This window comes from Callospermophilus lateralis, chromosome 2 (genome assembly GCF_048772815.1).
Source record: "Callospermophilus lateralis isolate mCalLat2 chromosome 2, mCalLat2.hap1, whole genome shotgun sequence".
Lineage (NCBI taxonomy): Eukaryota > Metazoa > Chordata > Mammalia > Rodentia > Sciuridae > Callospermophilus > Callospermophilus lateralis.
In genome coordinates, this window is record NC_135306.1 from 138399392 (window position 1) to 138413627 (window position 14236).

A 14236-nucleotide genomic window follows, 5' to 3' on the forward strand; every position below is an offset into this window, starting at 1 on the left:
AAGAGGCCATGTGACCATGAAGACCAATTGAAGTGATGCAGTCACAAGCTAAGGAATACCTAGAGTCATCAGAAGGTGAAGGTGAAAGAGGCAAGGAGCAGATTGTCTTCCAGCATTTTCAGAGGGACAGCAGTCTTGCTGACACCTTGACATTGTATTTCTGGCCTCTAGAATTGTGAAAAAATAAGATTTGGGCTGGAGTTGTAGCTCAGTGGTAGAGTGCCTGCCTGCCAATTGTGAGGCCCTGGGTTAAATCCTCAGTACTGCATATAAATAATTTAATCAATCAATCATACATTGACAATTAAAAAATGTTTTTAAAAATGTTTGATGTTTTAAGTTATCAAGTTTATAGCAATTTGTAACAGCAGCCCTGGGAAATTAACGTAAAGGGCCAAAGGGCAAAAAGCCTCTATATTTAGATTATATTCTTTGTAGTTTTCTCATGACTTTCAATGTCATTTGTGTGGCAGGTGTCCCTAAGCTGGCTGTGTGGTTGAATGCAAGAGCATGTTTTCTTGGAAGCTTTGGGGAATGAGGAGAGAATTGGTCTGACCTTGGGTAAAAAGCTCCCTGGTTGATCTCTTGTGGTTCCAGTGGGATTGATAAACCCCCACGTACTCTTAATTCTGTAGTTCTCTTCCCTATACAGGGTGAGGACTATGTGGGTATCACCCCCTCAAATTGCTCTGCTTCTTTCCATGGTGTTCCCTTGGTCTTTAAGAATCTGCACTTATCTTGAGACTGATCACCTTCTTTCCCACACTGATTGCTCCAGTCAACCTCTTCTTTCAAATTTGCCACCTCCCAGGCTCTTTTCTGAGCTGCCTTATGGTTATCCTCCTTGGCAATTCCAAGTTGGGCAGCTCAATAAACATTTAGTTGGAGACTGAGACAGTAAGTAGTCTAGACACTAGTCTGTGCTCTTACAGTGGTCTGCAACTCCATGTGTAGTTACTTGGAGGCTTCTTTTTTGTCTACCAACTCTCCCCAGTAATGATCCCTAGCCTTCTGCTCATAGGGTGGAGGTGAAAGATGGAGGATCCCTTTGTCTACTATCACACCACTGGGGACCATGTATGCTAACTCTTGAGTTTCTTAATAGAATATGAGATACCACCTGTGAGCCTTACCTTGGGACTTAGGCTAAAACTCTGAGCTAATAAGAAAATCCCATTCTAGGTACTGTCATATACTGTATAACAATAAGCAAGATTTTTTTTTAAAAAATGCAAACATATTGTTCTAATTGGATAGATTTTCTATTAATTCTTATCTATTATCCATCACTTCTCATTCTGTCCAGGATTTTCATCTTCTTGACTTGGTTAGAACTTGTTTGAAATTATGATTAGATTTTTTAAATCCACAAATTAAAGTCTATGAATTGCCATGAACATTCTTTCTATTATAGCTCCAATGCTTGGTATCTGAATTATTTATCAGATTTTTAAACTCTCCTTTCTTATTTAAACTCCCTTTCCTCTCAAAAATGAGAAAATACCTATCTGTAACATGGTGCTTCTTAAAACTAAGAGGGGGAAAAAATAAGGCTTCTGGGTGTGATCATCCTGTTTTAATCATGAGAAAAGGTTTACTTCCTCAAAGGAGAGGGCTCTCCATTTCATCTGGTATCCAGCCAGCACAGGGCTGCTGAGTGTCTTCTGGCATCCAGAAAGCTCTGCCTAGGAAGCAAAGTTTCTATTCTTAACACTATCATGAATTTATTATAAAACCTAGATGATTTCTAAAGTTCCTCCCAACTTTAGAATTATGTAATTTCATATATTTTATAATTACCATGAGTTTTGGACTGCTTCCAACTAAACTTCAATACTTCTGATTCTTAAAGAAACTCCAACCTCCACCCCACATCTGTCACATACATCTTATTGAAGCAAATATTTTCAAAGATATGTGGCAGGGTATCTTGGCTGAGACTGTTGATCGTATAAATTCTTCCATGTTCAGAGATCCTGTGATTTCTCTTAAGAAAGGTCTTAATTATGACAGGGTGCTCTGTGACTTTTGCATGCTATCTGATTTACATGGGAACTTGGATCCTTTCGAAGAGGAACTTGAACTTAGCTACAATTTTCTGATATTTATGTCTGTTAGGCCTTGTAAGCCTACCGAAGCTCGAACTCAGAGAGGGCAAATGCCAGTATTCCAGAAAAACTATAATAAACAAAGAACGTTTATAGGATATACTAGAATTAGAAGTAGGAGCTGAAGGAAGCACAATTAAGAGTAGGCATAAGCTTGTTCTGGAATCCACTTTGCCAGGACATTTTGTGTGCTCTGAGAATTTGAGAGATGCAATAGCTAAATTAGTAGAGCCTGGTGACATTCAGCTGGGAACATGCCATCTTCCAATGTGATAAATCCAAATAAGCCATGGTAAGAGGAGTTCTGGACATTTATTCCAAACTTCCTCTGCCACATTAGGAGAGAAACAAAGGGAATCTATGGAAATGCAGAGACAGGTAGAAACAGGCAAGTTTTAAGCAGCACTGGCTAAATACAAAGCTACCAGAGGGCGTCCAAAATTATTATTATTATTATTATTATTATTATTATTATTATTATTATTATTTTAGAGAGAGAGAGAATTTTAATATTTATTTTTTAGTTTTCGGCGGACAACATCTTTGTATGTGGTGCTGAGGGACGAACCCTGGCCCCACGCATGCCAGGCGAGCGCGCTACCGCTTGAGCCACATCCCCAGCCCAAGGGGCTTCGGAAATTATAGCTGAGATCTGAGCAGAGTTTCAGCAGTGATGGGAACTTGAACAGATGGTCCCAACCCCAGTAAGCAGAAAGTGAGCAGAGGAGCCACAGGTCTGGCTCAGATTATAAAACCTTCCTCAGCCAGTTGGACTCTAAGATGTGCTCAAAATTGAGATGAGCCAAGGTCCTGGCATCTGATAGGTGGCTGGGGTTGATTTAGGTGTGAGTGAATTTACCTTCAAAGCCAGATTGGTAGAGCCCAGGGGACTATCAAATGACTCCCATAGTATCTAAAATAGTGTGTATACCAACACATTTACAGAATAATCTCAGGAAAGAATTTGTAACATATTTATTTCAAAAAGGAAGGAAGGGAGGAAAGTACTTTAATAGGCACTTGGAGAAAGAAGTGAGGTTGAGAGTGATCTGAATGAAAAAACTCTGTAATGAGGTAGACACATGATAGAAACTTCTGTGCTACATCATTCACAATCAGGCTAAACATAATGGGTTTGTTTTTGTAAAAACCAATGATGACTTTGGCTTTCAGTCCCACACCAAGGCTGTAGAGATCACTGGATAGAGTTTCCAGGGCAGGTCTCTGTGAAGTTCATTGAAATTAGAGTATATATGTATTCACATTTGTCTCTTGGTGTCTTAGTATGAAATGAAAATTTGCAATTCTTGATTTTTTTCAGACTAAATTGCGTAAATTAAACAGCAGCCTCATTCTACAAATGAATAAATAAAATGGTGTGTCTGTGTGTGTGTGTGTGTGTGTGTGTGTGTGACCATTTAAATGTATGTATCAAAATAAAAAATAAAAAGACAAAAAGAACTGGGAGGTAGATCAGTGGTAAAGTACCCCTGGGGTTTAATCCCCACTACAAAAAAAAAAAAAAATCAACTATCCTCAATGAACATTCAACCTTTCTGCATCTGCCTGCAAGATAAATCAGTATTTCACATTGAGATTTTGAAAATTCAATCAAATGCAATTTAACCAATGTTTATTCAGCAATTATTACATGCCCAGAATTGTTCAGTGGGAATACAGAGAAAGTATTGAAGTGCTAAAACTTAATATTTATTGAAGATTAATTATGTGCCAGGTACTTAATACTCATAATGACCTTATGAGCTAAATGCTATTATCACTCCCTTTTATAGATAAAACTGAGTTTCAGAAAGATTAAGGATCACCCAAATTTTGAGTGGCAGAATTGGGATCCAAACCCAGATTATCGGACTCCAAAGAAAAAATTCTTAGCTGCTTTACAAAGAACTTGAAGTTTATGTTGGCAGAAATCTAAGATAAAAACCTTGGCTTAATCCCCCTCTTTTTTTCTTTTCTTTCTTTCTTCTTCTTTTTTTTTTTTTTTGTAAAAATTAAAGCATTAAATAACATGCTGATGGAGCTCAAGTCTCAAAATCTGCTTTGAAACAGCAGCATCAAGCATGTAAAAAATACAAAAGGGAAAAATAAATGAGATCTGATTGTGATGCCCATAAAGCATTAAGGTCTCTCTCCAGGCTGCATCACTTGTGTACTGCTTGCTTAGTGCCCACTTTTAGCCACACTTTTAGATTTGAGACCCAGTCCACAGTTCAATCTGAGGAGAACTAAATATGCCTACTCTTATGAGCATAGATATTCCTTATAGTGAAGTGAAGTGCCTGTGGTGAGCAATTGGCATGATCTGGAGGCAGAGACATTGGCCTTATGGCCAGAATCCCATTGGGCTTCACAGCCCAGTGAATGCCTGCACTATGGGCTGCCTGATGGCACAGATAACATCCATTACAATAGTAAACTACACAGGCCAAGCTCAAGACCTGGGAATCCACAAAGGAAACAAATTACATCTCTTTGGAGGAAGGCTCAGTGAATCAGGCAAAGGGATTTTAGGCTGAATGCCAGCTAAGAGGAGGGGTCCTTTGGCTAAATCTTGTGAGAAGGAAAACAAAAACCAATTGAAGTGATAATGAGCTGAAGAGAACCCAAGTTCACCAGGAATAGTCCGTTCTAATCTCACCAATTATTCGGAGAGAAAACACACTTTAAAAACATGTAAAATGAATATAACCCAAACATGAATGAGAACCTCAGGACTCCTCCAGATTGCTGATGAGTTTTGTCCCACTAAGAAACAAGACTGTCAGCAGGGAAAACATTTCTCCCCCATTATGGTAGTGTGTCGGGACTGTTGCAAAGTCAATTAGGAAACTGGGGGATATGCTCATTACTGTTTAACAATCTGGAGCCAAGGGAAGGAGCCAGGGGAGAGCCGGTGGCCTGGGTCAGCTGGTCCAGGGGATGCTGAATGGGCCAGATGGGCAAATCACACCATGGACAAAGAGCCCTCCCCTCATCCTGCTGGGCTACTGCCCTGACCTCCAAACAAACTCGGAGGGCACAAATTTGTTCCCCCTTATCAGCTGCTGAGCTCAGCAGCTGCTGCCATGAGTTTCTGTTTCCGAATCCTGCCTTTTTCCAACAGTTGCCTTTTTGTCTAACTTTTGTGTGAGAAGGGAGGAGGCGGAGGGTCCCCGAGCATAATGGAAAAATGGCGCGGTGGCTATCAGAGGACCAAGTGCTTTGAATAGAGTGTTTCAAGCGGCGCAGAAAATAGATTTTTTAAACAATCTCTGGGAAATCTGGAGGCTTAAAAACACACAGAAAGTACTGGTTATTAGTTCTCTCCCTATCACTGTGTTCAAGGACAACAATTTCTTCTTGGAACTCTTCTTGCAGTGGAGAAGTAGGGGTGTGTATGAAATGGATTATAAATGGTTTGTGCCTAAACTAGCCATGAAAATAAGGGCTAGCCTGTCAGCCAGGCTAGGAAGAAAAGTGGGCCTGAAGAGAATTAGCTGCAGGACTAAATGAGAATCAGGCAGGGAGTCTGGTGAGAAATGCAATATATTGTATTTTTTTAAGCCTGGAAGCAATTATGTTTGGTGAAACAACTGCTTGAATAGAAGGCTGAATGAGTTTGAAAACAAAGATTTCACCCGTGTTTTTGTGACAACTGTACGCAGAGATGGTTAAGCTCTATTAGAAAGGTGGCTATTTTAAAGAGATTCTTTTCTTGTTAAAAGTCGGTATTAAAATTATGACAATGAAACAGATGACGAGAGAAAGAGAATGTGATGACACAGAAAAACAAGGAAATTGTTTTCTTCTGTTACCCAACAAAATTGCTCTTTCATTTCTCTTTGTGGTATTTTCAAAATGTGAGAGAAGTGTCTATTCTCAGTAAATAGAAAGGAAGAAGTCAAGAAGCCAGAGTATAATGGAACAGGGTAAGGGCGGCAAGGAGGTGGGGAGAAGGAAAAGAAGAGGAAAAATCAGTTACCCTGGAAACCACTCAAAAGGAAGGAGATCAGAGGGAAAGGAAGCAGAGGCTTTGGGTCCCCACTGTCTCCTCCACATCCATTTCACCTCTAGTTCACTATGCCACTATGTCCTCCCATCGCCAGGACATCAAACTCAATTCAGTAGGCATTCATTGCAAACACCCTGTGCAAAGCTGTTGTGCAGGACACAAGACTGAAGAGTGACAGTAAGGGTGCTGAAGACATAACTGGAGATCAGAGGAACACTGTCCATCTGGGGCTCTCCATGCAGCAGGCCTGGCTTGGCACTTCACAAGTGTGAGTCTTCAGGTCCTGGGACCACTGTGGCATCTGAAGCCCAAATGTAAATCCTGATCCACTTGAGGCAATTTAACTTCTCTGGTTTTGTTTTCTCGTTTGTAAAATAGGGGTGACTATAGTACTAACTCATATCAGGGTGGGTTAAGTAGAGAAAACAGACCCATATGAGGGAAATAAATAGAAAAAACTAACATCACACATGATAGAGGGGTGAATGAGAAGAAGAGAATTCCGAGACCACCACAAATAGTCACCAAAAGAAGCAGCTCCCGAAATTAAACCTTATCTCTCACCCTGCACAAAGTCAAATTGAAATAGATCAAAGACTTAGGAATTTGACCAGAAACCTTTACAACTGCTCGAAGGGTAAGGGTCAACACTCCATCATAAAGGGGCTGGCACCAAACTTCCTCAACAAGATGCCCAAAGAACAAGAAATAAAACTGACAATCAATAAATGGGATACCATTAAATTAAAAAGCTTTTGCACAGCAAAGGAAATGATTAAGAGCTTGAAGAGAGATTCTGCAGAATGGGAGAAAATCTTGGCCAACTACTCCTCCATTAGGGGATTAGTATACAAAATACACAAAGACCTCAAAAAACTTAACAACAAAACAAAAACAAAAACAAATAACCCACAATAAGTGGGCAAAAGAACTAAATAGAAACTTCTCAAAAGAAGAAAAACAAAAGGCCAACAAATATATGAAAAAAAAATGTTCATCATCTCTAGCAATCAGGGAAATGTAAATCAAAACTACACCAATATTTCATCACACTCTAATCAAAATGGCAGTGTTCAAGAATACAAACAACAATAAATGCTAGCAAGGTTGTGGGGAGAAAGGAACACTTGTACATTGTTGGTGGGACTGCAGATTAGTATGACACTCTGAAAAGCAGTATGAAGAGTCCTCACTATCATGTGACCCAGCTATCCCACTCCTGGGTATTTTCCCAAAAGATCTAAAATTGGCATAATATAGCCTCATCGATGTTTAGAGCAGCACAATTCACAATAGCTAAATTATGGAATCAACCCAGATGCCTGTCAATAAATGAATGGATTAAGAAATTCTGGTATATATACAATGGAGTTCTACTCAGCCATTAAAAGAAAGAATATGACATTTCGTGGCAAATGAATGGAAATGGAGAATATGCTAAGTGAAATTAGCCAAACTCAGAAACTCAAAGGTAAAATGGAAGTTAGAGTAAAATAAAGGCAAGGGGGAGGGAAAATTAGGATAACATAAAAACTAATACAAACTAATAGATGAGTGAAAGGAAGTTTAGTAAAGGGGGGATCATGAACTGAAACTGATTTCCATGCATGTCTGAGTTTGTCAGCAGAAACCCAACTACTATGTATAACTACTATGTATAACTACTATGTTAATATGTATATAATTAGTGCTCTAATTAAAAAAAAAAATAGCTGTGTCATCACTAGGGTAGTACATTTGATAATATATCGATGAACCTATGTTTCTCCCTATTCCCTTTATTGATAAGTTGGTGATCTATAAAAATGGTTAAGTTTTATTCCTTAATGTAATTACTTATTATTTAAAAAAACAACACATGTATTTAATTGAAGAAGAAGAGGAGGAGAAGGAGGAGGAGGAGAAGGAGGAGGAGGAGAAGGAGGAGGAGGAGGAGGAGGAGGAGGAGGAGGAGGAGGAGGAGGAGGAGGAGGAGGAGCTGCTAGAGGAATAAGGAAAGAGAATAGGCCCATCAGAAACTGGACATGTGGACAAGAGACCTTCTGCTAAATCTCCAGGGGACTGGTGAAGCTGGGTTAGTACAGGGAAGAAGGTTACAGGCTGGGACCAATGGCTGATGCTGGGCAAAGTGCTGTTGCTGGGGGGATACAGACGGAACCAACAGCAAGCAAACAAACAAAAAAAAATCGCTCCTTTCCAACCTTCCATCTTCCTCTACTGCTCTCTGTTGACAGAGATTTACAGGAAATCTGTGGTCAAAAGGACTAGTTTGTAGGGTCCAAGTGCTAGTCATAAGTTGAAGTGTAAAAGGGTAGATTTGGAGCTGAGAAAAATCATTTAAAATCCAACTCAGTATTTATAGAAAAATTACAAGGTTAAGTGAGTTAGTATATCTGCTCTTTGACTCACAATGAGCTTGTGCCCTGATATGCCCTTTGTGCACTGACAGTAACATAAGCCAAAAACGCATTAATATACCTAGAGAAAACCCGAGCTTAGCAATACAGAACCCTGCAGAGTATGGGTTGTTTACTCTTGTGATCACGTGGCTGACTGGGAACTGCAGCTGCTGCTGATGCCCAGTATGGCAAGAGAGTTTCCTGCAGCACTTTGCTTGTCCAGGAAAAGATCAATATTAGGAGTACAGTTTCTACTGACATAAAATTTCTACATCATAAAGTTAAGAATCTTAAGTTGAGCTCCATTATTTTATAAAGTGCTCAGAACAGTGTCTGGCATAGGGTGAGTGAGTGCATTATAATGTGTTTTAAATAAGTAAGTACACCAAAAACCAGTGTGAAAGTAATATTAGGTTCTCAGTTTCGTCCATGAGGATGGTGAGGATTAAAGAAATCACATAAAATGCTCACTCACAGTCACATGAGTTAGTCACTGGTGGATTCCTGACCTTCTGAATCTAAAGCTGCTTACTTTCATGGCCCCTGGGAGGCTCACAGAAGAGAGGCACATAAATGAGTAACTTCCAAGAGAGACAGATTGTAAAAGTGCAATAGGAGAGATACAAACAGCATTTGGGGGGAGCATGGTGGAGGCAGAGTGAGCTGCTAACTGGGGAATGTGGAAGACTTGCAGGAGGAGATGGCATTTGAGTAGAGTTATAAAGAAAGGACAGGGCTTTGACTGACAGATGCTGGAAGATATTAAGCAAAGATCCAGAGTGCAGGGCACATATGTAGGGTGGAGAGTGTGCAGGGTGTTCTCCAAATGTTGGGAGAGGAAGAGAGTGGTGAGGATTAATAGTCCTCACCATTCTCCTTTAGTGTTAAAAAATAATATAGTTGAAGTATTTACATATATTAGCAAAAGTACAAATTAAAGAGTTCCATTTGGGGCCATCGTGAACATAAAATACTGTGCAAATGATTGTGAATAAATTTGTGAAGCAATGGGATTAACTAAAAAATAATGAATTTTAAATTCACCTTCTTTTTTAAGGCTTTATGTAAGGTAATTGAAATCTGCTTTCAGAAAATAAGATTTTGTTTCAAGATAGCTGATTGAACTAAAATGTTAACTCTACTGTGATATCCTTTTAACAATGTGCCAAATTAACTTTCAATTAAGTCCCCTCATTAGAAGGTTGTGCACAAATTTGCTTATATCAATTTTATTTAACTCAACAAGTTGAATGTGTTTTTAGTGCCAGGAACTATCCCAGATACTGGAGATACAAAGAATTAAAAATGTTGGCTTTATTCTTTAGGGAACTCAGAATCTAATAGCTACAACAGATAGATATTCAAATCTCTGTGTTCAAAATGGAAAGCAAAGGAATTAAATACACTTGGAATATGGAACCTCAGGCCAGGGAGGATGGAATGAGGTTCTTTCCCTTTTACCCCAAGAAGCAGTATTACACCAATGGCAGAAATCAGTAGATGGGATGTGAAAGGAGAGGAGCCAAGACAAATTATGGAGACTCATTAGTTTTAGCTAGTGCTGAACAGACCACCAGGTTGGCTGGCTAAGAAGTCAGAGTTGTACAAAGTTGGAAGAGGTTCTAGTATGTTCCCACAGTATTAAACTTGGTTTTGGGAATCCTATGTTCAGCTCTAAAAGCAAGTAAGCTGCCTTGAAACCAGAGATGGAAATCACACATGCCAATAATAGCTTATAGTTTCTGAGCAACTACAACATGCCAAACACTTTAATATAAAATAAGTATTGTATCTGAACTTCTAGTTGCTAGTCCCTAAGCATTCTACTCTTCTTCCTTTTAGCAATAGTCTTCCCTACTGAGCTTTAGTAGAGCACATTCATGTTTTTCTGCTAGAGTGAATAGTTTTCAGCCTTCCTTATAGCTTAATGTGACCATGTGACTAAGTTTTCACCAACAGAAAGTGAATAGAAGCACTGTATACAAGTTCCATGTCACTTACTTAAAAGAGAATTTTTTTTCCCCTGCATTTCTTGTTTCCCCTTTCCACTGGTAGAATCGAGATATTCCTACTCTTCTATGTAGAGCTTGGGAACAGCTAGAGAAGAGCACAACAGATAGAGAAGAAGAGCCTGGGTCCTAAGATAACTCTGCGGGTTTGAGGAGCCACCTCCTCTTGCTACTATCTCCTGCCACCGCACCTGGTGAACTTGCCTTTAAGCATTTTATTGCAATCAAAGAACAACAAATACAAAGAAAAACAATATTATTAGAATAATGTCTGACTTAGTGAACATAAGCCAAAATGAGACATGCAAGAGAGTATATTTGCAAGCTGTACAATTTTAATGATTGATGTTGTAAAAACTATATTGGCTCTCTGAAACCTTTATGATTAACATTCTAGTTTCTAGCTAAGTTTCAAATGACTGAGGTTACCTATGAAACGTCCCAAGGTGAGGAAAAGCTCATTACACTGAGCAAGGACAGACTTGCTTAACAGTTTCTGATGAGTTGTTATGGGTCAGGTACCAAAGATGGAAACACATACAATCTCTGCCCTCAAGATGTTTATAGACTGGTGGAAAGATATGCAAATATATGAGCAGCATTAAAAGGAATTAGTTAGTACTCTTGACTGCAGACAATAAAAAATCTGACTCAAACTAGTTTAAGAATTTTTTTAAAAGATCATTTATAGTCTAAATACACAGTCCAAGAACAACCCTGACTTCAGGCATTTAAACTCCACTGAATGAGGCTCCATGGATAGGTCCTGGAAATCTATAATCTCACCCCTGCCTCTATCCCTTCATTAGATGATTTTGATTCTGTTTTGTAAAGCACAGTTTTATATAGATCATTTAAATTACAAATAGGAGATTGGACCAGAGAGGGCAAAAACTGAAGAAGATAGTGATGCCCAACGAGATGAGGAAATCCTAAACCCAGACAGGAGCTGGCTGGGCTAAGCACATTATGTATCATGATGTCTGCTTTGTACTTAAAGTATGTGATGGGTGGGCTTTGAAGGGCTGTCAGGAGAGACTTGTGCCATTTGCCAGGCATTCAGTATGAGGGTTCACAATCCTTATCAAAGAGGCTATTACTTCCTTTTGCTCACCTAAAATCAATTTTGTGATTATATGCTAGGCACTGAGCTAAGCAGTGAGGACAAATGGGTTTACAAGCCAAGAGCCTCTCTCAGTGAAGCTTGTATTCCGGGGGGACAGACAATAAACATCAGAAAAACAAGCTAAATATTTACAAACTGTTAAGTTCTGTGAAGAGGAAAACCTCTTCATTGTGTATCCCCTAGTGGAGGTCAACATTGGATGGAGTAGAAAAAAGGCATTCAGGCTGACAAATCAGTGGAGACCTAAAGAATGGGAATAAGCAATTGTTTGGAAGGTTGTAGTATGTAGTATTTCATCTAAAGGCAATAATAGCAACTGAAAAGCCCTCAGGGGAGTGAATTGAGAGGAGAAGCAGGGAGGAGCAAGAGAAACCAGAGCTCAATGAGGGAAGAAGGAGTGGGATGAGCTTGAAGTTAGCAGAAGTGGGGCTATGGGATAACTGGTAGGCCCCCAAAGATCTGGATTTTATTCCACACACTATGAAATATTTGGTTAAAAAGGAATCTCCTCATTGTTGTGTGGATAAAATACAAAAGCAGGTCTAGATGGGCATCAAGGCCCCAGGTCTGGTCCCAACAATCCAAGACAGGCTTCATAAGGTCCCTGAGTCTATCCTGTTCCAGCGATATCCAATAGCACTCTGCAAAGATGGAAATGTTCTCTGTGTACAATAAGGGGCTCTTGAACACTAGAAATGCGGCTACTGTGACTGAGAAACTGGATTTTAAACTTTATTCTATTTTAACTAATTTACTTTAATTTATACACCCTCATGTGGCTAGTGGCTATTGTATTGAATGACACAAGACAACACTGAGCACTGCACAACACCTGAGGGTTTCTACTCCGAATCTTGCAACCAGGGTGTTCTCCAAATGGTGGGAGAGGAAGAGGGTATGCTGATCCCTAGATGCTAACCAGTCTGTGCGTTCAGTCTTGTCAGGATGGAGAGTCTCAGGGGCCACCCTGAGCTTCTTCTTGTTACTAGGGAGGCTAGTACACACGACTGTGAGGAGTCTCACGCACATTCTTAGGGGAAAACTGGCACTGTGCAGAAAGGTTTCAGGAAGGCTTTTTCCAAAACGCAACAGCCCCGCGACCGCTCGGCCCAGCCATTGGCGAGAGAGGAAAGACAGACCCGCAGCGCCTCGCCCCGCCTGCCCCGCAGCAGGGCCGGGTAGACACTGGCTTCCCTAACAGCGCAGGTGAGCGGGAGGAGGGAACTTAAGCAAACCACCCTACAGGTTTGAGCGTCCAAGGACTTCTAGCTGCGCAGTCGCCTCTGCTTCCCTGGGGTGGGGGCGGGGAGGCGCGGGCTGTCACCCGCACAGGATCTGCTTGCTCTGCTGCTTTCGCTTTGCCTTTGGCGAGGCCTGGCACACCGCAAGCAGAATGCAGAGCGGGTGGCCACTGAGGAGGGGTGAGGGTTGGCGCTTTTAACCTTTAGGGTGCCCCTTCACGCTCCCAGAGGACGTGTCCCTGGCTCAGGCCGATTGCTCTTCTGACGTGTGGGTACTGGCTGGCTAGAAAGCGCCCCTGACCTTGGTCTCTTTCTGGTCCAGGTTGGCGCAAGGACCATGGGCGCCGCGCTGGGCACGGGCGCGCGGCTGGCTCTCCCGCCCGGCAGGGCCTGCGGTGCCCTTCGACACTGGGCACCCTCCGCACCCGCCCGAGCCTGCCACTCCAAACCCGGCCCGGCGCGCCCTGTGGTCCTGAAGAAGCGTGGATACGATGTCACCAGGAACCCGCATCTCAACAAGGTAATGGTCTGGCTCTGGGAGGGTAGGACGCTAGAGCTATCCTTTGGCTGGAGGAAAAGGGCGCCCCGCCCCCTTGGCCTGGAAAGGATCCTACAAGCGCCCTTCCCGAGGTTTCTGTTTTTGCCTGCTGTACCTTAATGTATTGGTTTGGCTTCTTTGTTTCCCTCCCTCCCCTCCGACATGGAGAGAGGTGACGAGTAATGCAGGGAGCTTAATTTTTTTCAGCAAAAACAATGTTGACTCAGTTAAGATCTTCATGGTCAGTGTGACCTGGAGTCAGAAGACTCCCTGATGTTTTCTAATCCTGTTGATCTTGAAGAGTTCATTTAACCTCTGTGAGTCAGTTTCCTTATCTGTCAAAGAGATATAATTGACATAGGAATGCTGTAAGGCTTAAGGAGAAAACAGAGGCAGAGTTCTTAGCACAGTACCTGGCACCTAGGAGAGAATAAATATCATCTAAGGTTATGATTGTTATTCTGGGGAAAAGATTAATTTGAGAGTGGGGACAGAAAGGTCTAGAATTATAAAACTTTTAGAGCTTGAAGCAGCATCAGAGATCCTAGTTCAAACCTCTCCTTTAACAGAAAACAGACAAAGGGAACATGCCCAAGGTCACCAACTAGCCAGTTCTGGATCTGCCACTGGAATCCAGATCTTTAATGCTAGGATCAAGTTCATCCCACTGCTAATACCAGTACATTAACCTAAGAGCAGACATATTTGTGTCTGGTGGTAGAGTCAGTATCTTTGGTTCAGAGGATCAAGTTGAGAGAGATACAAGCAGGAGACCTAGATTTGAGGCCTTTGGCCCTACCTCC

At 41.2% G+C, this 14236-nt stretch overlaps 1 protein-coding gene across 1 annotated transcript in view; it reads left to right on the plus strand.

The window, feature by feature from the left end:
- The first annotated feature begins 12775 nt into the window (after positions 1-12775).
- Me3 (malic enzyme 3) overlaps positions 12776-14236 on the plus strand; it is a 194142-nt gene continuing 192681 nt past the window's right edge. Inside the window, exons 1-2 of the mRNA XM_076846550.2 lie at positions 12776-12860; positions 13218-13415. Of these exons, the coding sequence (XP_076702665.2) occupies positions 13233-13415 (183 nt within the window). The 5' untranslated portion in view covers positions 12776-12860; positions 13218-13232. The remainder of the gene's footprint in view (positions 12861-13217; positions 13416-14236) is intronic.